The following is a 25,780-nucleotide window of genomic DNA, read 5'->3' on the forward strand; positions in this document are numbered from 1 at the left end:
TGAAGAAGGTAGGAGGAGGGCACAACACCAGAAGGGTTGTTTCTTTGTCCTATACGCTCACTTGCTTTCTCTGAATAAGTGAGTTCTTGGTAGGTGGGGTAGGTTTGTGCTCACATGCAGCTGAGAGACAAGGACATCAAGTTGGGACATTTAGAAGTGAGACAACATATGAAAGCATTTGGTGGGGTTAGAATAGAGAGATCACAGATAGGTTCTGGAGCCAAATAGTCCAGGATTCAGCTTACATTGTGGCCTCTGAAAAGTCTTATGACCTCTCTCATTCATCCTTAAACACACAGTTATTGAAAACCTTTTCTGGGTCAGGTATAGCATCACACCAATGATGCAGCAATAAAAACATAGACAAATCACTATCCTAATATAACTAACATTCAGAATATCAACAAAACAACTGCAACTTTTTTTTTTCAATTACAGGGTAGTATTCAGTTAACAGAACAACAATTATTTTGTATAAGTTACATCAGAGACAACTGAAGATGAAAAAACTACCATCCCATATATAACTAATTTGTGCTATCCACCAACAAGAACATGCTTTAAATTTCCATGCCAATTTACAACTCCCATGTACCAGGCAAGGTTAGTGGCTATTGAAAATACCACCAGGACAGGGCTGTCTAAAGACACATTTGATAGTGTGTTAACTATACCAAAAAAGACACAACTGCCTTGGACAGGTAGTGTATAGTTGGTTGGAGTGTCATCCTATACACTAAAAGACTGAGGACTTGATCCTGGTCAGGGCACATATTGGCCCTAAGTTGAGGGTTTGGTCCCCAGTCAGGGCACATACAGGAGGCAACTGATCAATGTTTCTCACATTGATGTTGTTTTCTCTCTCTCTCCTCTTTCCTCTCTCTCTAAAATCAATTAAAACAAAACAAAACAAAACATATCCTTGCCCTGACTGGTGTAGCTCAGTGGTTTGGGCATCATCCCCTAAACTGAAAGGTTGCTAGTTCAGTTCCCAGTCTGAGTACATGCCTGGGTTGTGGTCCAGATCTCTGGTTGGGAGTGTGCGAGAGGCGACCAATTGATGTTTTTCTCCCTCTCTTTCTCCCTCTGCTCTCTCTAAAAATAAATAAAATCTTTAAAATAATATATTCTCAGATGAGGATTAAAAAAAACTGTACAGTTTAAAAACAAATCTTACACACCTTTATATTTCATTTTTTTTCTTTAAAAGGAGTGAGTTGTGTACAGGGGTGGCGGGAGGATTAAATGCTTTATAGACAAGAAAAAAACTACTAGAACCAATTTATTCATCACCATCATCTTCATCTTCCCCCTCCGCCTCTTCATCTTCCTTGTCTTCCTTCTTTTTCAGCTTTGACAACTCCCCATCACCTATTTTTTTTCCCTTCACATCAGGTTTTCCTTTAGCTTCGTGTTCAGCACTATCTTTTCCGTACTTCTCCAGCTTATTCCACATGTCTCCCAGCTTCTTTGCAACATTGCTAATAGATAGGCCAGAATACTCTTCTTTGATTTTTGGGTGATACTCAGAACAAAACAAGAAAAAGGCCGAAGGAGGCCTCTTGGGAGCATTAGGATACTTAAAGTTCTTTTTTGTTTCCCCTTTAGGAGTGATATAAGTTTTCATTTTTCTTTCAAAATGGGCCTTGTCCACAAGCCTTTGCCATGTCTTCAAATTTTCCTTTCTCTTTAGCAGACATGGTCTTCCACCTCTCTAATCACTTCTTAGAAAACTCTGAGAAGTTGACTGAAGCATCTGGATGCTTCTTCTTGTGCTTCTCCTGACAAGTTTGCACAAAGAAAGCATATGATGACATTTTGCTCTTGGCTTCTTAGGATCTGCTTTGCCCATGTTTAATTATTTTTCCTCAGCAAGCACAGATTTGCTTACACCCATTGACTTGCACTTGCACCGGCACTGTCTGTATGGGACTCAACGTACTGGAGTGGCTGTGAGAGCAGGAGCCAGAGGCCAGGGAGATATATCTTAAACAGGAATCGTACAAAAGTATAAGAGCATATAACAACCATTTAGCTTCATTTTAAAACGGGAATGACAATACTGTGTGCTTTGTGGTATTGTGAGATTAAATGAGATAATACAAATATCTAGCAGATAGCCCAGGGTGCAACAAATGAACATTAGCTAATTTTTCCATATGCCCATGGTGTTCTCAGGTTCTTTCTCCTGATCAATTCGTCCCTCTTTCTCAAGGTCAAAATGATGATGACTTGGTTCCCCTAAAAAATGGGGTAGAGAAAAAGGAGGAGGAGAAGGGCCCTGAACTGATCTTACTTCTGTCCTGGTAGCTTCTGAGAGGGTTTTCCCAACCTAATCCCTGCTGAATTCCAGTTCCTAGAGCTCACCAGTAGCCCCTAAGAGTCTTCTGCTCAGTCCTAGTCCCAGCCTCTTCAGGATAATCCTTAAGTCAGAGTCCTCCTTTGTCTCTGATGTGGCTCTAGGGAGTCATCTTTCTTGGGACTCCTCTGTATTCCCTGCTTTTCCCTTTTTCAGTCTGCCTGAGGAGTGGAAGTAGGAGTTTCCCCTTCATTGCTACTTCTAAAGACAGCCTGATGTTCCACTTTGTGGCGTGTGAAGATACTGGTCAAAAGAAGAGGTGGCAGGGAGAAGGAACAGGGGAAGTGACAAATGAAACAAAGTTCTAGAGTAGCATCATCTGATCCATTGTTCCTGATTCTTTCTGAGGAACTAACTGGATAGGGGGAGGGGGACCAAGGGCTTGCCCTATCCTCCAGGAGGGTCCCTTCTCCCAAGCAGGCAGAACATGGTTTTCCTTTTTGTCTCTGGGACAACTTTGCGTCTTTGAGGCTCTCCAAACTAGGTGGTACCCAGGTCACTTAGCATAATCCCATCTGGGAAATTCCTTCTTCTTCAGCCCTGGTGTGTTCAGAAGCAACTCAATTTGCAGTCACACAGCAGAGTCAGGATGTGAATCTAGGCAGTCTAATTCCAGAATCCTTTACCCTCACCCCATCTGTGTGCCTGTGCACAGCCTTTCTGATTGCGTCAGCCAGTTGTCCCTCTTCTGTGCTCCCTCACCTGCCCCTGTACCAATTCCTTTCAAGACATTATCAGCAAGTACTAGTTGCGTGCACTCTCTCTCTCTTTATATATGTATGTATGTACGTGTGTGTATATCAGTCCAGAAGGTATCCAGCCATGTACTATGGAAAATAAACACATTGAAGAAGATACAAGATGCAAGAAACATTGTACATAGGACAATGACACCTCAGTCCCCCTCAAAGTAGGCATCTTGGGACCTCACACAGTTCTTCCAATGACCACCAGCTGCCCTGTCATATTTTTTTCTGAATCTCATCGATGGTCTCTTCCCTTTCAAAGGTAACTGTAGTTTGTGGAAAAGCCAGAAGTCCCAGGGGCCAAATCTGGTCTGTAGAGGGTCTGAGTTACCTGGGTGATTTGATATTTCACCACAATACTCTGCACGAGATGTGATGCATGAGTGGGCATGTTGTCCTGATGAAGCTGCCAATCACCAGTTGCCCATAGCTGCAGGCTTCTGAGTCATCCGGATAATTTCAGCAGAGGAATGTTCAAGCTTTACACAAAATGTGATGAAGATTCGTTGCTCTACTCGCTCAGTCATTGTGATGCAAGGCCACACAGTATATGTGCCCACTCAACAGCATCTACATCCCCCACTGACCAGTACAGCTAAGTCGCGAGTGTTCATGCATGAACATTCCAGTCCGCTGTCCTTGGCTGCCAGGTTTGCATCAATGTCACGCAAACCATTATCATTATATTAACAATGGCTGAAATTTCTCCGGACAGACCTAATATATTAGCGTATTTGCATATATATGTAGATAGATAGATAGATAATGTCCTAAAAACTGAGATTTTTGAGAGTAGGAACTGGGTTGTTACAAACAGGTGTTCAGTAGCTGTTAAATGAGTGAGTAAACATTGGCAGTAAAATTGTAGAACTGATTGTCTTTGTGAAACTAGCCTGGAAAGATCTGTTAGAAGCCAGGATCTCTTTCTTCATTCTCCATTCAGCTTCGCTCTGGTAGTTTCCTCAGTGATAGCTGTACTTGCCACGTTTGGACACCAGGGAGCTCCACTGATAACACAGTCTAGATTCAGGAATTCCTAAAATTTTCTGAGCCAGAGATTTCTGAAGATTCAGAAATTCAGATTCACTTTTGCTGAAGATTCTCTCACTTTCCAAATGAAAGCTATTGGTATCCAGAAGCCCTGTGGCGTAAGGAAGGACAACTAGGCTGCTGTACAGGTCACATATCATTCATTCATTCACTTTTATTAAGGACCAGGTGTGTACCAAGTGAAGTCCTAGCCTGGGAGACTATAAGGATAAATAAAATGCAGTCCTTGATGAGCTCAGGGTCTAATGGGGGAAAACAGATACTTATTAGATAATCAAAATCCAGTTATATAAGTATTCTAAGGTGTAGCAGAGACAGAGAAAGTCAGGGAAAGTGCCAAAGGAAGTAGCAGTGAGCTTTGGGCTTGGTCTTTTTAAAACTAATCATAACTTTTGGCTCATGCTAGGCTGTCATCATTGATCAAGGCATGGACACTTATTTCACTTGAGCTGAGACTTCATGGATGAAGAGGAAATCCCAAAACAGAAAGAGAGCTTGATGTGGTTGCCACTTCATTTCCTCAGCCTCAGTTTACTCATATGTAAAATGAGCATAGCCTTTGTCTTATCTAGCAGAGTTCGTGTGAGGGAGAAGATGAAATAATAGATATGAAAGCTCTTGAAAATTATGAAATAGTGGCATGAGAACTGCTTATCCAATTTGATTTAACTAACATCTGCAGAATATCTATTAGGAGCAAAGCTCTAAAGTGATTTAAGGGAGATACACCTGGCACATGGTAAAGCCTTGGTGTATAGGTTTTAAAAAGACAGAGAGATGAAAAATAAAAAACTCTCTTCTCACAGAGGCCATACTCGCATGAGGATCCATCATAGTGGCTATTAAGGTGAGAGTTACAGCTTCTGACCCAGGAAGATCCAGAATGTCTCAGGATGGTCCCATCTTATAGAATACTAAAGCTGAATTAGATCAATAATTGGGTACCTACTCATCTTATAGTTGAGATCCAGAGGGGAACTGGCTTTTCTGTTGCCACATCATGATTTTGGAGGCAGAGAGAAGAATAGAATGTTTCTTTTGCTGTCCGGACCATGGCTTTGGCCCCCAGACACTATTTATTTTTATTTTTAATTGTGGTAATATACATATAACTTTAAAATTTACCATCTTAACCATTTTAAGTGTATAATTCAGTCATATTAGGTGCATTCACATTGTTTTGCAACTTATCTCCAGAACTCTTTTCATCTTGCAAAACTGAAACTAAATCCATTAAACAATGCCCTGTGTTCTCCTACCCCCCTCAGCTGCTGGCAACCACTCTATTTTCTGTCTTTGTGAATTTTACTACTCTTGGTACCTCGTATAAGTAGAATCATATAGTATTGGTCTTTTGTGACTGGCTTACTTTATGTAGCATAGTGTCCTCAAGATTCATCCATACAGTAGCATGTAGAATTTCCTTCTTTTTTTTTCCCCCTCATAAAAGGACATCCTCATTGATTTTAGAGAGAAGGGAAGGGAGGGAGAGAGAGACAGACAAACATCGATGTGAGAGAAAAACATAGATCGTGGTTGCCTCTCATCCCAACTGGGGACAGAACCCAAAACCTAGGCATGTGCCCTGATGGGGAATCAAACAGGCGATCTTTTGGTTTATGAGATGACACTCCAACCAACTAAGGCACACCAGCCAAGGCCTCCATTTATTTTTTAAAAAAATTTATTTATTTATTTTTAGACAGAGGGGAAAGGAGGGAGAAAGACTGAGACAAACATCGATCCATTGCCTCTCCCATGCCCTCAACTGGGGATCTGGCCCACAACTCAGGCATATGCCCTCACCAGGAGTCAAACCTGTGACCTTTCAATTCATAGGCTGGTGCTCAATCCACTGAGCCACACCAGCCAGGACAGGCCTCCTTCTTTTTTATGGCTGAATAATATTCCTTCTGTTGGTCAGTTCCCCAATAAAGACTTGTTAGCTAATAAATACTTGAGTGATCATATGAATTAACTCATGTCAACTTATGTGCAGGGCCTATGAATGGATCCTTTTCCCAGAGATGAATAAGGCACAGCCCTTGACTTCTGAAAACTCACAATCCTATGGGGTTATGGGAGGCAGACATGTGTATGGTCCAATTCTGGATTGGGCGGAGGGTGGTCAGAGTTTAGAGTTTCTGAAGAGGAGAACTTGAATTCTACCTAGAAGAATGAGGACCTGCCCAGGTTGCTCAGTTGGTTAGAGCATCCTCCTGATACAAAGGTTGTGGTTCAGTTCTGGGTGAGGGCACACACATGCAAGAATCAACCAATGAATGCATAGATAAGTGGAACAACAAATCGATGTTTCTCTTTTTCTCCCCCCTCCTCAAATAAATTAAAAAAAAAAAAAAAGTATGACAGGCCAGCTAGCTATATGAGGAGCTGGGGGTTGGGGGTAGCGTTTCAGGCAGAAGCAATAGCAGATACAAATGACTAAGGTTCTATGTGTTTGAGGAACTTAAAGAAGGTCAGTGTGACTGGAGCTTAACAAGAGTGGGGAGAGTGGTAGTAGATGACGTTAGATGTGTATTTTTATATTAACAGCCTAACCCTTAAGCCAGGCAGCTGTTGGGCAAATCCGTGTTCTCGGTTTGGAGGGCTTGCTCAGAACAGGTAACTAGCTTAGCACACTGTCAGTCAGAGGAGGGACTGGGCCTAATCCCTTCCCCTGCCGCTGGTGCCAAGGACAGGGTAGGGCACAGAGCAGGTTTCAGTAAAGATTTGCTGACAGCATACTTGAGAAGAGAACAGGAAGTGCAGGCTCTCTTGAAGGAGGCCCAGGCGTGGCTCTCCCTTCACTAGGGCACTCATTCTCAGGTCGCTAACAGCTCCTCCAAGTGACACAGAAAGCTGGGAGTGTGAGATGCGGGGAAGAACCAGCCACAGGCCCTACCTGTGAAAACCTCAAAGGGGAGGGGATTTGAGAGGCAGGTAGGAAAACAGGCGGTGAGAGTGAAGGGAGGGCATCCTACTTAGCTTGGATGGGTCGGGAGGGGGGCCTGGAAGGCAGATTGGGCCCTCTAGCCGACGCTTAAGGGACGTGTAGAACAATTTTACCTTTAGTGGTTTGGACGTTTCGTTTTCTGGCATTATTTCCTCTGAAAACACTGGCAGTCCCTAATGGGCCTCCCCTGGGGCGGGTCCTCGCTTCACGCCCCAACCGTCTGCAAAGGGGCAGGGCCTTCTAGGAGCTCTCGTGCTGACGGCAGCACCCACATTGGCCCGCCAGGGGCCGCTGCACAAGGGTGACGAAGCGCGCGGGTTCCCAAACCGCAGAGAGGCGAAACAGGAGTGGCTGCAAGGCGCGGCGGGGGGCGGAGCCTAGAAAGCCGGCTCCGAGTGGGGGCTGGGAGCGCACCCCGGGCCGAACCCGGCAGGGCCGTTGTCGCCTGAAGGAGCTCGGGGCGGCTATCTTTGTGCCGCGGGGCTCTGTCCAGCCCGGGTCTAGAACTGAGGAGAGTGGAGTAGCATTGAGGCCTGGAGATCCGGGCAGGGCAGCTACTGCCGTCTTCGCCGCTGCTGCCGCAGGCCTGGGATACCTGAGCAACTGCGTGTCAGGGGCCCATCCGCCTGTTTGGGGGCGGTTAGCGCTGGAGTGACTCCCGTGGGGGAAAGGGAGGCCGGGACCCGACCCTTGGTGCGGGAGAAGGGTCTTGGCGGAGACTGACGCGAGTCGGGGCCCTGAAGAGCCCACCGGGGGCTGGGGGAACCCGGCTGCTGCCTCCAACAGGTTATTCCCAGATAAACCCGGCGCTGGGGCGGGCCCGGACTTCGCAGGGGGCCGGGCGGCGTGGGGCGGGCCTGTGGGAGAGCACGCCCCCGCCAGCCCCGGGCCCGCCCCACGCCGCCCGCCCGCCCGCGGGGGAGCCGCTGTCCCGGGCCTGGCCCGTGCGCGTCCGCCTGCTGAACCTGGGCACAGCCGGCCGCCTGGGCACGGGACTGGGCGGGGGCGCTGACCTCGGCCTAGGAGGCCTGGGATCCTGGAGCCGTCCGCGCCCGCGGGGGCCTGCGAGTCGCACGCCCCTCCCGGAGTCTGTGCTGCTCGCCCTTCCACGGCGGGGCGAGGCCAGGTGCCCCCTTCTACCCCTCTCTTTTCTCCCTGCTCCACTCCCGTGCTAGAGGGAGATCCTGCCCGCCCGCCCTCTTTCTCAGGGGTGTAGCCGGCTGCGGAACTGACAGCGGCCCCGTAGCCTCCCTGTCCAAACTCTCCGGAAGCGGCCCGGGCAAACTGGGCGCTGAGGCCGCCCCAACTCCAGCGGACCCACTGTTGGACCGGAGGCGACGGCCCTCCTCTCGAGCCCAAACTTGGAACATTTGACCTTTAGCTGTCGGAGGAGGCAGGCACTCGAGTGCCTGGACAGCTGCGGCGCCTCGAGGGCATCTTGCCTGGGGGTTCTAGGACCGACGGCTGCACTCCCGGGCTCCGGGCTTTGCCTCTGGGATCCCGAGGTGTCCACATCAGGTGCATGCTGACTGAGACCTGGAGTCATGGATGTGTGCGCGCGTCTTGCCCTGTGGCTCCTCTGGGGGCTCCTCCTGCATCATGGCAAGAGCCTCAGCCATAGCCACAGCGAAAAGGCGACAGGAGCCGGCTCGGGCGCCAATAATGAGGAGTCCACTGAAGCAGGTAAGGCCTTGCTATTGGCCGCACTGGGCCGGGGACTTTGACTCAGAACCGAGGCGTCCGAAAGGGCAAGCTGAACCCTAGTTTTCTACGTGTGCCTTTGATGGAGGACCCACACATGGCATTGCCTGTTCCCAGTAGTCCAAGGAGTTCTGTCCATTCCGGAGCTATGGCTAATGTCTCTGTCTCTCTTCAACAACTTTCCTTATTCCTCCTCAGAATGTCTTTTGTTGGCAGTGAGGAGAAGTCTTCTTTTGGGGCACCTTAGGCTTTCAGATCAGCAAGCCAAGACCCCCTTCTTAGGACTATTTGTCAGGAAGAATGGCCTGGGCAGATGATAAGTCTAATGCTGTTGGCCAATTTCAGCACTTGGCGCCATAGGGAGGTTGAGGCTACTTGGGTTGGGCAGGAAAAGTAAGGGCTGGGCCAACTGTATTGGTGTGTAAAGGTGTGCCTCTATATTTCAAGAAGTGTGGGAACCCTAGTCCCTCCCTTCCCCTAGGTAATCTGTGGTCTCTTAGCTGTGCCCATTTCACATACAAGGCAATTCCTTAGATGGAATTCTATTTACCACCAGGGAGTTAAATGGTCTTTTCTCAGCATGGGCATGATAAAACTTCTGGGACCACTTGTTGACTTATTCTGTTTCTTATGACTGATGAGGGTAGGGATTCTATGATATTTTTGTTCTGTCCTGATTTTTCCTATATACTCATGGAACCTTGTCAGATAGTAAGAACCTTAGTGTTTTGTTGCAGAAGAAAAGCACCCTTTTAAAATTCAGTTGTTTTTCACGAGGCTCAGAAGGAATTCTGTTTCCTTTTCCTATTTCTCTCACTATGTCATAGTGTTTTGCCCAAAGCAGTGGGCTGCAGAGTGGGGAGAGTTTATAGCTGGGTTCTTTCTGAGGTGGGCAAGCTCAAATGAGGGTATGGCTCAGTGGATACTGGTTGATGTGAGGAGGAAAAAGAAACAGGTCATGGTGGCTGGGAAGTTTCATGGATGTATTCAGAAGCTGGCTTTGGTGGTACCAGGGGTGTCCAAACCGCAACCCGTGTGCTTCATGTGGCCCAGGATGGCTGTAAATGTGACCCAACACAAAATCGTAAATTTACTTAAAACATTATGAGATTTTTTGTGTGATTACATGCCACAGTGTATTTAACGTGTGGCCCAAGACAAACTGTTCTTCTAATGTGGCCCAGAGATGCCAAAAGGTTGGACACTTCTGTTACTTTAGACCCTTTCTTAGGAAATCCCTTTTGAATTTCCTTGACTAGTTTGTGTGTGATTCCAGGTACCCCAAAGGCTGGGTTCCAGGTGAAGTCAGGGTTGCTCTATGTACAAGCATGGCACCTAGTCAGTTGCTCTGAAGATAGGTCCCTCTTGCATATTAATCCTATTTCTCCATATTGTGCCTCTTTGGCCCCTGAAACATAACTCAAAGCTTGGTTCTTGTTGGGCTGTGAAGAGAAAGACTGGTAGGCAGATGTAGGTCAAACTGTGAAACAGCTCTAAGGAACTTCTCTGCTGTTCCAGTGACACCCTGTTTATCCCTGTTTATAACTGATATGTCCTTTTTTAACCCTAAAATATAAGTGCCTCACATAAAATGAATTTTTTTTTATGGGAGAGGTATTGTATAGTTTAGACACGAGCTAAAGCGATGAATTTTTAATTTTAGGCATTAGCTAGCTATCAGAAATAATGTGTTTATGTGTGAGTGTGTGTAGGGGTGATAGGTAAGAGGCGTTCCAGCATCCTGCAGAACCACCCCCCGACTTGAGCTTATGGAGACAGCTCTTCACATAACATATTTCAGAGGCCTGGATGTGCTGATTATACCACTTAGGCCTCTCTTTTTGGTCTTTTCTTCCTTTCACCTTAGAAAGTAGTTTCTGTTGTCACTGATACTGAATCCCAGGGAGGAAGTCTTAGAGACCCTAGGTGCCGGAATGTGGGAACCTGGAGGCCGCCCGGCACTATTGTGTCATCCTCTTGGGCCTTTCTAGAAACTTATCACTGACTCATAAAGGAACTCATTTTTGCAAAGAGGTGGCTTGTGGAATGGGTTCTGCTATAGGATTTGGGGAGATGCTTTCTATGTAGCCAGGAACTTTGTAGTCTTTCTAGTCCCTCTGTATCTTCAGGACACATTAGTTTCACTTGCTCTTAAAAGTGCCACTTTTGTAAATCAGAGTCAACATACCCAGTCAATTTGTATGTTCTCTAAAGGTTTTATTTAAAGTCACACGACGTTTCTTTCCCTTACAAGTCTCACAATAGCCCTATTAGAATGTTGGGCATATGGTATTATCCCTATTTTTATAGGTTAACAAACTGAGTCCTGTGCTAAGTCTTATAGGCAGGTCTTCTGATGCTTAAGTCCTAGATCACATCCATCTTCTCACACTCTGCCCTATTAAAGGAGCAGTGGGCAAGACCAAGAGAATGTTACTTTTATTGTGGTGAATTAGTAACTCTAATTCAGGCCCTGATGACTCTGCAGCAGAGAGTTGAGAAGAGGCTTGTCTTTTTTCTTTTGCAGGGGGTGAGAGAATTGGGTCTTTTTCTGTTGTTGGATATATATGGCCATCATAGAGGCCTGACTCTGCAGTGAAAGTAGGTGCTCTGGTTGGAGGCCTTCTCATTGGGCAGTGGAGAGGCCATTCCTATCACCTCCTGGCTCTTCGATGCCTGTACACCTAGCTATGCTAAGTCACTTTCTCAGTAAAGATCTGTGCCTGGTGGTGCTACTCTGAGGCCTGCATTTCCAAAGCTGTCCTAGAACTCATATGTGGAACCTCCCTTAGACTCTGGGCTCATTGCTTGTGGAAACTCAAAATGTTTTCTCCAGAATGTGTGTGAGGGTGTCCTGGGTGAGTCTGGAGCTGTGACTGCTAGTGTTGGAGGTAGTGAGGTCCTCTAATCAGGAACTGTGGTTTGACTCAATATAGCTAGAACAGGCCTTGGAGGATAGGCCTCTAGGCTGTTGGTGGGTGCAGGCTGGCTTCTCAATAAACCCCTGATGGAGTAGGAGGCCAGAGCTTTGCCTGCCCACCCAGCTAGTTGCTGTTGCCTCCAAGGCTATAAATGGCTTAGCCATCTTGGTGGCTATGCTAATTTTAGCTGAGGGTGGCTCCCGGAACTGGACTGGGGCCAAGGGCAGGTGGGTGGGGCTTGACTGAGGCTAATATTGGGGGCTGGGGAGAGGGTCACAGTAATCCTGGGGCAGCTAGGACATCATCTGTGCCCATGTCTCAGCTTTGACAATTACCTTCAGCTTGGTTAATTTGTTTAGCAAACATTGAACAGTGCCAATTCTTGTGCTATTTATTCAACAAATATTTGAGTGCCTGCTCTGGGCCAAGCAATATGTTTGGTGTTGAGAATTTAAGGATGAACAAAAAGACAAGTTCTCTGCCCTCATGAAGTTTACAGTCTAGTGGGGATATAGGAAATAAATATATTATCTTGTGATAAGTGCTGGGAAAAAAAACATAAACAGAGTGCTGAGATGGGGAATAGGGGCAGGATAGAGACCCAGCTAGAGCAGAAGCCAGTTCCCCGTAAGACATTAATAACATCAGTAATAATAGCAACTAACGTTTTTTAGTGTTTACTGTGTCATGGGCATTATTCCAAACATTTTAGTCCATTTTATTGTCCCAGTCATCCTGTGTTCTAGGCATTAGCCCCATTTTGTAGGCAAGGAAATGGAATCATAGAGAAGTTAAGTAACTCGCCTGAGGTTATACAATATTAGGAAGTAGAGCCAGAATTTGAACCCAGGCAGTCTGATTCTTCCTCCTACATCCTAGCCACTGTGTTATACATTCTCTCAAAACTTTGTGATAAACGTTGTGAAAAGAGTTATTGTATATACATACAGAAGGCTGCAGGAAGCCCAGAGGAGCAAGTGACTAACCGTGCTTGGGAGAGCTGGGGGAGGCTTTTCAGTTTCCCTCATAATTTTTTTCAGATCTTGGGGAGATAAAAAGTGGTTGCCTAATTCAAAAGTTGAGAGGTGGAAACATCAGTTAGTTCAACCCAGTATATATTTATTTAAGTTGTTTGACTTAGGGAAGGTTGGAGGAAAGGGAGCATTGTAGATGTCTGGTTCACCGGTGTAAGTACATGAGGTCTCACTGGTTGCTGAACAATAAGTGGGAGGAGTTGCTTCATCGTTGGCCAGCTACCTCGCATGAGGGCTCGTACGTAGGCAGGAAGATTGCAGTCAAGTGTGACCTAGCATCAGGTCTCATAACTCCCTAGTTTTGAATTAATTTTGATGATTGTAAATAGTGTTTTAAGATATCTCCAACAATGTAATGTGACATGAAAATAACTAATTTTTATTGGTAACAAAATAATAGGTACTGCTTATAATATTGTAGTCAGTTGCTTACAATATATAATTAAAGGAAATGCTAACTTTCAATGAGAGAATATTGAAAAATAAAGATGTAATTTCTTTCCCATCCAAATTCATAGGTCTCCCTGAATTCTACCCATGGGCTCCTTAAGAATGTGGAGCCCTCACTTGGCTGGTGTGGCTCAGTGGATTGAGCGCTGGCCTGTGAACCAAATGGTTGCTGGTTCAATTCCCAGCCAGGGCACATGCCTGGGTTGTGGGCCAGGTCCTCAGTAGGGGGCACATGAGAGGCAACCACACTTTAATGTTTCTCTCCCTAACTTCCCCTCTCTCTCTAAAAAAAAAAAAAAAAAAAAAAAAAAAAAAAAAAGGAATGTGGAGCCTTCACATTCACATTAAGAACTCCTGCTGTCTGGCGAGGAAGGGATGAGGTCCTGTACAGGGGCGTGGTTTCTTAGATCTACACAGGACTTGGGTTTGAGCCCTAAAGGGCCCCTCATTTCCTGCTGAGTAGCTTTGACATATATTGCTGTGTGACTTCTAGGTCATACATTTTACTTTATGAGAAACAATTCTCCAGGAAAGCCAGAAACTCTGGCTGTCGGAATTTTAGGGAAAAAGACACCAAACTGGGCCTTCAACAGAGCTTTCTTTTTTTGTTACTACTGATAAAAAAAAATTATGAAGTATTTAAGATATACAACAAAGTATAAAGGATAATACGTTGAATACTCATGTGCCCACAACTGTTTAAGAAATAAAATAATAGCAAACAGAGCTTTCTTCTGTTACCCTCTGGACACTTTACACTTTGTATAAATTTCTAATGTAACACCTAGTACATTGTATATGTTTGTTCTCTCACAAGTATAAGCTCTTTGTAGAAGAAGGGAGGAGGGTTATACTTTATTTATCTCTTTTTTTATTGTCCCCAGCCTAAAAGTTTTGTTAAAGTTTGTTGGAAAAGCTTGAATCCAGGGCCTGTCTGAATAGATCATATTTTCTCTCTCCATTAAAAATAATATTTTTTTAAACCTCACTTGAGGGCATGGATATGTTGCTAGCCCAGGGCATATCCAAACTCAGATCTGTTTATCCCTTTTCAATCTATTATTTTATCCTCAACTTTGGAAGTAGGTAGGGTTGTTTTTATTATTATACCCATTTTAAAGATGTAGAATTTATAGCTGAGAAATTTGTGTTCTTTGTCATATAACTAAAAAGTGGCAGGATCAGAACTATAACTCTGAGGATCTGTGTACCAAGCCCTTGTTGTTTTTATCAAATACATTACCGGTCAATGCGTCGCTCACTGATCTGGCACTGAGAGCCTGTAGCCTCAATGGTCTAGAGATAGCTGTGTTAACAAAGGTGTTTGAATAGTCAGTCCAGTTACCTATCACTCTTGCTGCTCTGGAGAGTGGCAGAGTCTATAATTTTACCCACTATACTATGTTGTTGGAGTTTACCTGTGTATGTGCCTGCTTTCCATGATGTACCATAAGCTCCTCAAGGGTTAGGACAGCAAGCTGCTGGGACAAGCCTTGTCATGTAGTGTACTTTATATCCTATAAAGTTTGTGGGACTGAATTGAAGGGTGTTTATTATCTGATTCTGATTCTACTATAGTTTACTAGGTACTTGGTTAGAAGTTAAAAAATATTTCCTTGGGAAGGGTTTGGTAAAGTTGAAGAAATAAGCTTCATTTATTTAGAAAGTTCACTGTTTTAGAATTTCTCATTCTTGGCCATTGTTAAGAAAAATCATCCAGACCACGTTGGGTCCAACAGCCTCACTTTACTTGGAAGAAGTTTGTCTAAGATTTTAAAGAAACCAGACTCTTATCAGTGTCGTCCTTACCAAGAGACTGCAGTGATGAGTAGCTGGGAAATTGTCTAATTCCACAAAGGACCTGTGTGTAGTGGGATGAGGGAGTTGGGAAATGAGTGGGTGGGACTGGATAGAAGCCTAATGTAAAGTGAGAATGATTGGCTTTGGTTTGCAGAAGGGTCTGAGTTGTATTATATATCCACATAAACATCTGGATTTAGGGGATCTTCAGAGGTCAAGTTCCTTTCTTTACTGGGGTGTGGATCTAGAGGAGGGTAAGCCATCTCATCTCTCTCAGCCTTAGTTTTTTCATTTGTAGAAAGGGAATAACCTTAATGAATAAATTTGTAGTGAGGATCAAATGAGATAACTTATGTGGTGAAAGGGCGTTATAAACTCCAAAGTACTGCACGATTAGGGTCCTTTCAACCTTTGCTTTTGTGTGCTGAAAAGCCTTTGTCAGAATCTGAGTATCTACTTATAGTAGCTCCTCTCTAAGGGTGGTTGCTTCTCTGAACCTGCTATAGTTCCACTGTTTTATTTCAGATATACCCACTGAACATATATAGACTCTAGGTGTGGCCAAACTAGGCTTTATATGAAGGCTTTCTCTACTAGGGGTGTCCAACCTGTGGCTTGCAGGCTGCATGCAGCCCAGGACAGCTGTGAATGCAGCTCAAAACAAAATTGTAAATTTCCTCAAAGCGTTATGAGATTTTTTGTGATTATGTATCACAGTGTATTAGTGTATTACTGTAATACACAGTGTATTAGTGTATTAATGTGTGGCCCAAGACAACTCTTCTTCCATTGTGGCCCAGAGACACCAAAAGGTGGGACACCTCTGCTAGACTATAGGGAAGCTGTTGATAAAGTCTGAGTGCTAGTATTTGACCTTATTTCCATCCCATACCCTCTAACTGTAGGCTTAGAATCTCTGACCAGATGAGCATAGTCTCCATCTATGTTGGTGCATAACAAATTATCCTAAAACTTAGAGCCTTAAAGTAGTAAACATTTATCAGCTCACAGTTTCTGTGGGTTAGAAATCTGGGTGCCACTTAACTGGGTGCCTCTGGCTCAAGATCTGTCATGAGGTCGCAGTCAGGCTGTTGGGCTGGTGTTGAGGGCTCAATTTAAGAGAGAGTATTTGCTCTCAAGCTAATTTATGTGGTTGTATGGCAGGCCTTGGACTCTTGTCACATTGGCCCCTCCATTGGGCTGCCGCAAGACATTACAGTTGGCTTTCTCCAGGACAAGTGATCCAAGAGAGAGTGACAGGGAGTGGCCAAGTTTCTTAGAAGCAAATCAATAAGTTTAGCCCACACTCAAGGTGAAGGGATTACACAAGGGCATGAATATCAGGAGAGGGGAGATCACTGGGAACCATCTTAGAGGATACCCGTGATTTCACCCTAGGGCTGTGATCTTGGGAACAATGACTTCTAGATGCTGTGTCCTCTTAGCTTTTCTTTGCTTGTCTACTACAGTCCTGTAGAGTCTTTACTTCCTTGACTATTATGTCCTATTGGTTCCTGCATGACTTCATTGCTTTGACCTGTAGAGTTGACATGTCCCCTCCCTCTACACTCTTGTCTTAGGCACGATCCTAACTAGCTTTTTTTTTTCCTCCAAAGATTTTATTTATTTTATTTTTAGACAGAGAGGAAGGGAGGGAGAGAAACATCAGTGTTTGGTTGCCTCTTGTGTGCCCCCTACTGGGGACCGGCACTGCAACCCAGGCATGTGCCCTGACTGGGAGTTGAGCTGGCAGCCCTTTGGTTCGCAGTCCACTGAGCCACACCAGCCAGGACCCTAAACTAACTTTTTATTTTAGATTCTAGGCCTGTCTCCAAACTCCTTGTTGGGTACCTTCAGTTTTGCAGCCCAGTGTACAGCCTTTGAGCTTTTACTGCCCCAATTTGGCTTCTGAGAACTAGACTTATGAGTGGCACTGAAACACTAACAGATGAAAAACTTACTCTGACCTTTTAGGCCATTGATGTTAGGTGCTAGGACTTAACATTCTAGTATGAAAAAGCTGGAAGGATTTTTAAGGACCATTTCTCCCAAACTCATTTTACATATGAAAGGAACAAACTTGCCCAAGGTCTTAGCCAGGGTTAGAATCTAATTTTGTCTGATTTTCATTTATGTGTTGTTCCTATTCTGTTGTGGATCCTTTCTACCCTGATGCAGACAGTTTGGGTTGTTAGGGGGTCAGAGATACATACAGAGGAGAACCAAAAAGTAATTCATAATATTATTGTATTATGTTTACAGAAATTGGGCTGGGCAGAATTGGGGGTATACAAAGCCATTGTCAAGTGCAGATTCTGAGGAGATTCCCCGCCCTCCCTCCCCCCGCAGCTAGAGAGCTTTTATAATAAGGCACAGAAAAAGAAGCTTAGTAATATTTGTGGCATATGGTGATTAATATCTGCATTCTATACCATTCTCTTGGCAATCTTAGTTCAGAGCAAGGAGAGATCTCTGTTTGGATGTACAGAGTAGGCTTCCTGAAGGAGGTGGGTCAGAGTGTTGTACTGTATGTTTCACCATTGTTTGGCTCAGCTGGTTGCATTATGTATGGATTTGGGGCCTCCATAGGCAGAGTAAATGTATCTAAGCCCTGGTGGGATTACTTGTGGCTACCTGGAAAGTTCCAAGGGGAAGCTTCCTGGGCACTAAGAATTTGACAGTCTTACCTATGTTGGCACAACTTGCTAGGGCAGGTGAGACATGAATAGGGAGGGCTATGGTCCTGTAATATTTGAATGGAGCAGATTTATTTTATGTGGAAGGCCGTGCAAAGAGAAACCTCAAGTGAGTCAAGAAAAATGCACTTTTATTTTCTTCTAGGGACTTGGAATGGAGATGGTACAGGCTCTAACACCCCTCTATGGGTGATCATTTTCTTCCTGGCCCAGGGTTCTGGCCTCAGATCACTTTGCTCACTTCATCCTCCTCTATTCCTCTCTCAACACCTTGGGCCAGCAAGGATTTTTTCTTTGTCCTGGTCTGCAGAACACACCTTATATTGCTTTTCTTTTGTCTTCACTTAAGTTGTTTTACTCTCCTCCCAGGATGTTCTCCCCTCTCCACCTTTCTTGCTACCTAACCTTTCACTCCTCTGTGAATGCTCCCTGACATTAACACTATCCATAAGTTCCTTCTCTTCTCTGATAAGACTGGTGGCATGTGCTATCTGCAATGGTATCTGTGCACTTCATACACTGCTTGTGCCTCTTCAAGCAAGAGACATCATGTTGTAGAATCAAGATCACTGGGCACTGGCTTGAGTCCTGACTGACATTATGACTCAAACTATAGATTCTTCACTTGGAAAATGGGGTCAAAAGAGTTAGTTTATATAAAAGGGTTGTATATACTTTGAAGTCTTTTTGTGTGTATGTGTGCGTATTTTCTTCTCTCTTGAGGGCAAGAGCCATGTTCATTTTCTTGACCATAGTACCTATCCTTAATACCTATCACAGTGCTGATTAGACAGTATGTACTTGAAAGATATTTGTTGAGTTAGTGAAGGAGTGGCGAGTTGATTTTTGGATTCAGTAGGCATGGAGGGAGAGGGCCAGGTACATTGACATCGGTTCCTACCAAAAACTTAGACAAGAGGGCCCTGAGATTAGGGATAGAATTCACATGATAGGTTTTCCAAGGAGTTCTGTGAGTGCTGTTTTTCTGCTGAGTAGTACTTCATCCCTGTTTATTGAGCTCAGTGCCAGTTATCAGTCATATTGGGGGATGGTTTTCTTTGACTCTGGCTGGCTGTTTTTGTTTGTCACAGCAATGGCTACCCTGAGTAAGCGGCTGCAGTAGGAGTGGAGCTGGGCTGTACTCAGAGAAAACTGACGTGAGATCCACGGGCAAGGCTTCCTTGGGTCTTGCTGCTTCCTGTCTTTGGTTCCATGGTCCACATGGGTTTACCCCAGTTCAAAGTTGAGGCAGCCAAATGAATAGAATGAGCTTTAACTGCTTTTCTTAGCCTGGCTTGTGGGATGGAGGAGGGAGCCTTCTTTCATGCTAGGCTTGTTTTGCTGCAGGAAAGTAGGCTAGTCCAGTGAAGATCACTGGCTTTTTAAATGTTATCTCTGATTCTGAGAACTCTCTGAGCCTCTGAGAGCTCCATCTTGAGTAGATATCACACTAGCCTTCCTTCAAGGCATTGGGGAAGGGCCTCGAGAGAGACTTTGTGGAAGGGGCAAAGATATAAAGATATAAGAGAGTCAACTGTGCTGTCAGTATGGTCTAATGAGGACAAACCTGTCTTTTTCTTCTGTTAACTATGTTTAAGAATCTCCTGTTGCTTTGCATTGAGTTCTGGCCTAGGCGATAACCAGAAATCTCACTGGCAGGCAGGCAGGCAGGCAGGCAGACTTTCAAATCTCTGCTCCTATTTGGCCTCTCTAGGTTATCTCAGGCCTCTCAGGAAGCTCTCAGAACTCTCATCACTACAGTGTATGTTAAAACAAATGTGTCCATGTTTGCCAAGTTCCCAGAGCCAGCATCTAAAATGCAGCAGCCTGGGGAGATGAGCGCTCTTCAGGTATAAGCAATATGTTCTGTATGTTTGTGTGTGTGTTGCTGGGTAGTCATACTTGTGGAAGTCTTGTTTCAAGAAACTTTCACTGACAAGGGCAAAATTCACTGGAACTCACACTTCATGTCTCTAAAAAGATAAATATGTAATTAAGACAACTCAACTAACTTCAGTGATAAAAATAATGATGATAACTACTGTTTACTGAATACATGTCCTGTTCCAGGCACTGGGCTAGGTGCTTTACATCTACACAACACCCTTAAAGGTGAATATGTTTCCATTTTATAGGTGAGAAAACAGTAACTCTGAGAGTTTAAGTAATTTTCTCAAGGTGACTAAGTCAGGATTTAAATTTAGGTTTATCTAACCCAAAGGTCAATGCTGTTTCTAGTTTAATAACTTGTGGGGAGAGAATGAAATAGCTGTACGAATTTAGGTAGAGATGTGCATTTGGATTAAAAAGTGCACAGTTTGTCAGACTATTACTGGCATTTGTTCTACTACCTAAGTAACCTGGAAGAACGTGAGATTAGTATTTTGGGGATGGGGGAAGGAATGAGAGGGCATATTTCACTTATAAATTCTGAATGGCAGTATCACATTAGTGAAGTATATACTCACAGAGTGGTGTGTATTCAGTTTATATCTTCCAAAAATAGCATTATGGTTGAGTTCTTCTGAATATAAGCTTTGGGATAGGGCCTGAACCTGAGTAGTGTCCTTTACCTCTTCAGTCAACATTTATCATGTATGTTATATGTTATGTGACAATCCCTGCCCAGTAGAAGGACTGAGGAGTTAAGATGTATGCTCCCATTTTTCTTTATTATAGATAATAAGGGCTCCTATTTATTGAGTACCTACTCTATAACAAGACTGCTACATACTTTTACATACATGATCTTGTTTATAATTTATTTATTTAAAATATTTTATTTATTTTTAGAGAGAGGGGAAAGGAGGGAGAAAGAGAGGGAAAGAAACATCAATGTGTGAGAGAAAAAAATCGATCAATTTCCTCTTGAAAATACCCTGACTGGGACCAAACCTATAACCCAGGCATGTGCCCTGACCAGGAATCGAACTGGTGACCTTTCAATTGATGGGATGGTGCTCAACCCACTGAGCCAAACCAGTCAGAGCCATGATCTTGTTTAATCCTCACAAGTCTCCCATTTTATAGCTCATTGTGCAAGGCAGTCTAGGTTCAGTGCCCTCTGAACGATATTGATGGTTCTATTGGAAAATGGGATCACCTCTGCCTGAAGAGATCAGAGAAACTTTGTGGAGGAGGAAGTAGCTTACTGGGTCTTCAGGTACTTCATGCAGAAATATGAGGTAGGTCAGAGAAAATATCATGCGTAAAGGCATGACGTGGGAAAAAGGGAAGAGTCTTTAGATGGTATTAGTTCAGAGTGACTGAAGAGTGGCATCTATGAACAAGAGTACTATAGCCCTGGCCAGTGTGCTTCAGTTGGTTGGAGCATCATCCTGTGAACTGAAAGGTTGCCCGTTTGATTTCCAGTCTGGGCACATGGCTGGGTTGTGGGTTCGGACCCAGTCAGATGCGTGGTAAGAGGCAACCGATTGATGTTTCTCTCCCTCTGTCTCTCCCTCTCTTCCCCTCTCTCTAAAATCAGTAAGCATGTCCTTGGGTGAAAAATAAATAAATAAGAAGAGTAAAAAAAATAAGGCAAAAGAGATTAACCGAGGAAAGCCCATGAGGGGCTTCAATGTCAGGCTAAAGAGTTTAGACTTGACTTTGTAAAAAAATAACTAGTTCTTGCAGGTTTTGAGCAGGGGAGAGGCATGACCTGAGTTTTGTTGGGGGAGCTTAATCTTACAGAGTGTGTGCAATGCACTGGCATGTGTGGGGCTGGCGACATGAAATGTAAATAGGAGACTGCAGTTGTTCATGACCAGAGCTCAGGATTTGCCTTGTGGAGGTAGACTTCATAGGAGTTAAAGTGTATGGAGGGGAGGAAAGAGAAAAGTCAAAGGTATGCTTGTGTTTTGAGTGTGGGCAATAAGGATTCTGATAGTGCCATTAACAGAAAATATATGGCATTCTGAAGGAGAGGCAGTGCTGGGGTTAATGAATGGAGGGGTAATTGACTTTCTTTGAAGTGCTCCGCAAGAGACACACTTCATAGTACTCCAGGAACCAAAGAATTCTCTTATCTCTACACTTGCTTCACATCACTCCATTTTACTGATGAGTTTTCTGGTGCCCAAAGAAGAAACAATTTGTGCCTAAGGTTATACGGTAACTCCTTGGTAGATGCCAAGTCTGAGAATCCAAGTCTTGTTTTTCAGTTGTTAAGCTTCTGAACAGAGCTGGGTCTTCCCTGTAGGAAAACCAGAATCTTGGAGATAGAACAACCTGGGTTGTTCTATCCAGGCTTTGCTGTTTTCTATTTGTAAGATCTTGAACAGGTAAGATCTTGCTTATTATCTTTGAATCTTAGTTGCCAAATTTGCAAAAACAGAGGAGTATTAATCTCAAACTTATGGAGGCAATGGAAGATAGGTACTTCATATAACTCTTAAGTGCTGTGTGAGTGTGTTATTCCAGTATTATGGTTTGGGTTGGAGCCTCTATATGTAGTGAGTATTTTGGCAGATGTAAACTTGCCATTTTTCATGGAAGGTCTTTCGTTGTAGGCTGACCACTCACTTGCAGTTGGGGCTTTCTGTTGTGTGAACATACCAAGTTTTTCATAGTAACACATCTCCAATTTTTTACTGGGAAATGGAGTTGCCCAAGGAATACTGTGATAATACCCTATCAGTTGATCCTGGTCTGAGAGAAGATGATTCCGATTCCTTCCTTTTTTTCCAGGGTCTTCTGCCTACCTTCAGCTGGCTCAAGGTGTTGGGGCAGAGTGATAGATAAATTTAGGCTATCCTTTGCAGGGAGGAGTAGAGTAAGCCCAGGTTTGGGACAAAGATATGGGATACAGTTGCTGGTCAAAGCTAATGCTTAGAGTCCTCCTATGGTCATCCCTTTGACTTAGTACATGTGTTCCTGAGTCCTCTTGAAAAGGGGAGTAGACTATACATGTGCAGGTCTGTAGTTGTCAGCTCACTGTCAAGGGAGCAGGCCCAAAATGGACCATCTTGCCTAATGTCTTGTCATGCACCCTCTGAGAGAGTAGAGAGGGGGAAAGCAAGAAGATTTTTTGATTAATTAAATAGTTGCTTACTTAAGTTTTGTAGCTTCGATCTTGAAGCATTTTTCCCCCACTTATTTCCTTCGAAACTTTTTTCTTTTTCTTCCCCTTTCCTGGCTTGGTTCTTTGGAGTATTTACATTGTTCTTTATGAGATATCTTGTTTAGTAAAAAAGAACACTAGACTAGGAATTAGGTAGACATAGTTTAGTTTGGGTTGTGATACTCTTGGCCTTTCTGGGCCTCAGTTTCCCCATATCAAGTATTTTGGGGATAACAGAACCTATCTCACAAGGTTGATGCATGCAGATCTTATGAGATAATGTAACAAGTATTTAGTCTTATACAAATGTGACTTATTATTATTAGTTTTCCTCCTATGAATTGTCTGATCATCTATACAATTTCCTGGTTCATCTGCTCTCTTTACCTTATTTGTCCTTTGTTATCACTTTTTCTTATAACCTTGCTTTCTCACCCTCAATGACAACAGGAAAAATGTACTATACTGACATTTCACCTGGTACAGTTGGCAAGGGAGAGGACCTGAATCTTTGGGAAATATAAAGCTGATTGGCTTTGGAGTGTAATATCTTGTGATTAACTTGAACAAGAAGCTTTACCCCTCGGTCCCTCAAATTTTACATTTGTCTCTTGGTTTACCATATAGTTCTATTCTTTCTAGTCTTGAAGTCATTTTGTTTTGAAAGATCCACCTTTAAAATGCAAGTATTACCCTGGCTGACGTGGCTCAGTGGATTGAGCACCGGCCTGTCAACAAAAGGGTCACTGGTTTGATTCCCAGTCAGGGCACATGCCTGGGTTGCAGGCCAAGTCTCTAGTAGGGAGTGCATGAGAGGCAACCACACACTGATGTTTTCTCCCTCTCTTTCTCCCTCCCTTCCCCTCTCTCTGAAAATGAACAACACCTTTAAAAAAATAAAATACAAGTATTACTGGGCTTAGGTAATAACTGAGAATCAAAACTAGCTTTTGCCAGCTTTTCATTGTGGATTAGGTTAACGACTTTTAATCGGTATGCCACAAAAATTTTAAAAAACATGCAATGCCTGACTATTTAGTCAGGGGCACTGACCTCTTTTCCCTTAGATTGTCAAATAAAAAAAAAAATGACAACAGCTAACAGAACAATAGTCATCTGGTGTGAATGAATCAAAATTATACCTATTTTCTTTTGTCAGATCAGCAAAAAATGTATTTTTTGGCATGCCATAGAATTTTAGTAACTTGTTTATGTGTGCCATCAGATAAAAATGTTGAAAATCTCTGGGTTAGGGCATAGCCACTGGGAGCATGGGTCACAGTAGGACATTGGGGTGGGGGAGGGTAGATCCTGGCAAGAGGGCAGGTCTTAGTTTACTGATGTAGGGAGAGTGTCAGGACCTTGGAATATTTGATGCTTCCTTCCTTGTAGTCCACACCCAACTGCTCTTCCTGAGCTGAGTGTGTGCCTGTATGCTCAGTCAAAAGTCAGAGCTTGGTGAGGCTTGATTCCCCCAAGAATTCAGTGATGAAAATTAGGGCACTTGAGCAGATCTAATTGGCTGACCTGTGTGAAGGGCAGAGGATATCCCTGGGGGCTCCTTTTACTCTCTTGTGGTTATAGGCTTTTTAAGGTTGAACTAATTAAAATGTTGACAGCTGGACTCAATACCTTCCTTGCACTAGGTCCTGCTCTGGCCTCCTGGAGTATAAGTAATTGACACAGGTCTGTCTTTCTTGGGGAGCTAAGGAGTGGGTTTCCATGCGCTTATCTGAATAAATGCATGGTGATACGATATTTGTCCAGAATGGGCTGCCACACATCTCATTGTGGAGAGATCTGGATCCAGATTTGCCTGGATTTGCTACTTTCTAGAATCCTGAGGTTTTCTTTTAGGTCAGTTCTCTGACTATTAGCCCCAAAAAGCTTTGCTCTGTTAGCTGGCAAGTAATTTTCATTGCCCTGGGGAATCCTTCTCTGTTGTGTGTTCCTGTTCTAACCAGAAGAAGGGAGAAAGAAAAGAAAGAAAGAAAATTAAATCCTATTATGTGCCATTTGGGGCTAATGTTTTACATAGTTGCCTGTTGAGATATGCTTATATTGTTTCATAGTGCCCATTTTACAGATAAGGAACTATTCATAAAAGGAAAATAATTTGCCTAATTGTCATTATAGCCTATAAGCAACTGAACCAGAATTCAAGTCTGGGTCTCTTTTAAAGCCTCTGGTTACCTCTTTAGGTAGCACAAAGGATTTTATATCCTCCTATTCTTCTAAGCCCAGCTAATTTCCTACGTCCACAAGGTCTCCAATTCAGAATTATTTTCTTGACCTGCCTTTCCAGAGCACTCTGCTTCTCCCTCTAGTCTCGCTGATATTTATTTATTTTATTTTTATTTCTTGTTTTTTTTCTGAGGACAGTTTTTCATTGCTTTTAGAAAGAGGGGGAGGGAGAAAAGAAGGGAGAGAGAGAAACATGGATATGAGAGAAACATCGATTGATTGCCTTCCAAATGTGCCTGGACTGGGGTATGAGCCTGCACCCAGGTGTGTGCCCTCACTGGGAATTGAACCTGCAACTTTTCAGTTATGGGACGACGCTCCAACCAACTGAGCCACATTGGCCAGGGCTTTTATTTCATTTTTTAATTTTTAAATTTTTTATTTTAGAGAGAGGGGAGGGGAGGGAAAAGGAGAGGGAAACACTGAAACATTGGTGACCTGCCTTCAGTGTGCAACCTAACTGGCCTTTGGTATTGGCCCCTACTGGCGACTGAACCTGCAACCCAGGCATGTGACATGACTGGGAATCAAACAGGCAACCTTTCAGTTTGTGGGACAATGACCAACCAGCTGAGCCACACCAGCTGAGGGAAAACTGGCTGATATTTAATGAGACATGGAGCTACCTCTCTCATTTGACCACTCCTGCAAGGTGTGTACTCATGATGTGTTTGTTAATGGAATGAAGTTGTAGTGTTGGAATTTCAGGCTTTATGACAGACTGTTAAAGGGAAGGATTTTGGGCAGAGCCTTGACTAGCTCCC

The 25,780-nt window shown here is 43.9% G+C and overlaps 1 protein-coding gene and 2 pseudogenes across 6 annotated transcripts in view; 1 reads left to right on the forward strand and 2 right to left on the reverse strand.

Moving 5' to 3' along the window:
* Positions 1–1,282: 1,282 nt before the first annotated feature.
* Positions 1,283–1,852, reverse strand: LOC129076357 (high mobility group protein B1-like; annotated as a pseudogene).
* A 6,176-nt stretch (positions 1,853–8,028) lies between these two features.
* STIM1 (stromal interaction molecule 1) overlaps positions 8,029–25,780 on the forward strand; it is a 178,963-nt gene continuing 161,211 nt past the window's right edge. For all 6 annotated transcript variants that reach the window (XM_054580513.1, XM_054580515.1, XM_054580514.1 and 3 more), the window contains exon 1: positions 8,029–8,791. In XM_054580513.1, the coding sequence (XP_054436488.1) occupies positions 8,653–8,791 (139 nt within the window). In that variant the 5' untranslated portion in view covers positions 8,029–8,652. The remainder of the gene's footprint in view (positions 8,792–25,780) is intronic.
* LOC129076344 (FAU ubiquitin-like and ribosomal protein S30) overlaps positions 9,797–25,780 on the reverse strand; it is a 95,776-nt pseudogene continuing 79,792 nt past the window's right edge.

This window comes from Pteronotus mesoamericanus, unplaced genomic scaffold, assembly GCF_021234165.1.
Source record: "Pteronotus mesoamericanus isolate MK-2021 breed Mesoamerican mustached bat unplaced genomic scaffold, CSHL_Meso_final contig_590, whole genome shotgun sequence".
NCBI classification, from domain to species: Eukaryota; Metazoa; Chordata; class Mammalia; order Chiroptera; family Mormoopidae; genus Pteronotus; species Pteronotus mesoamericanus.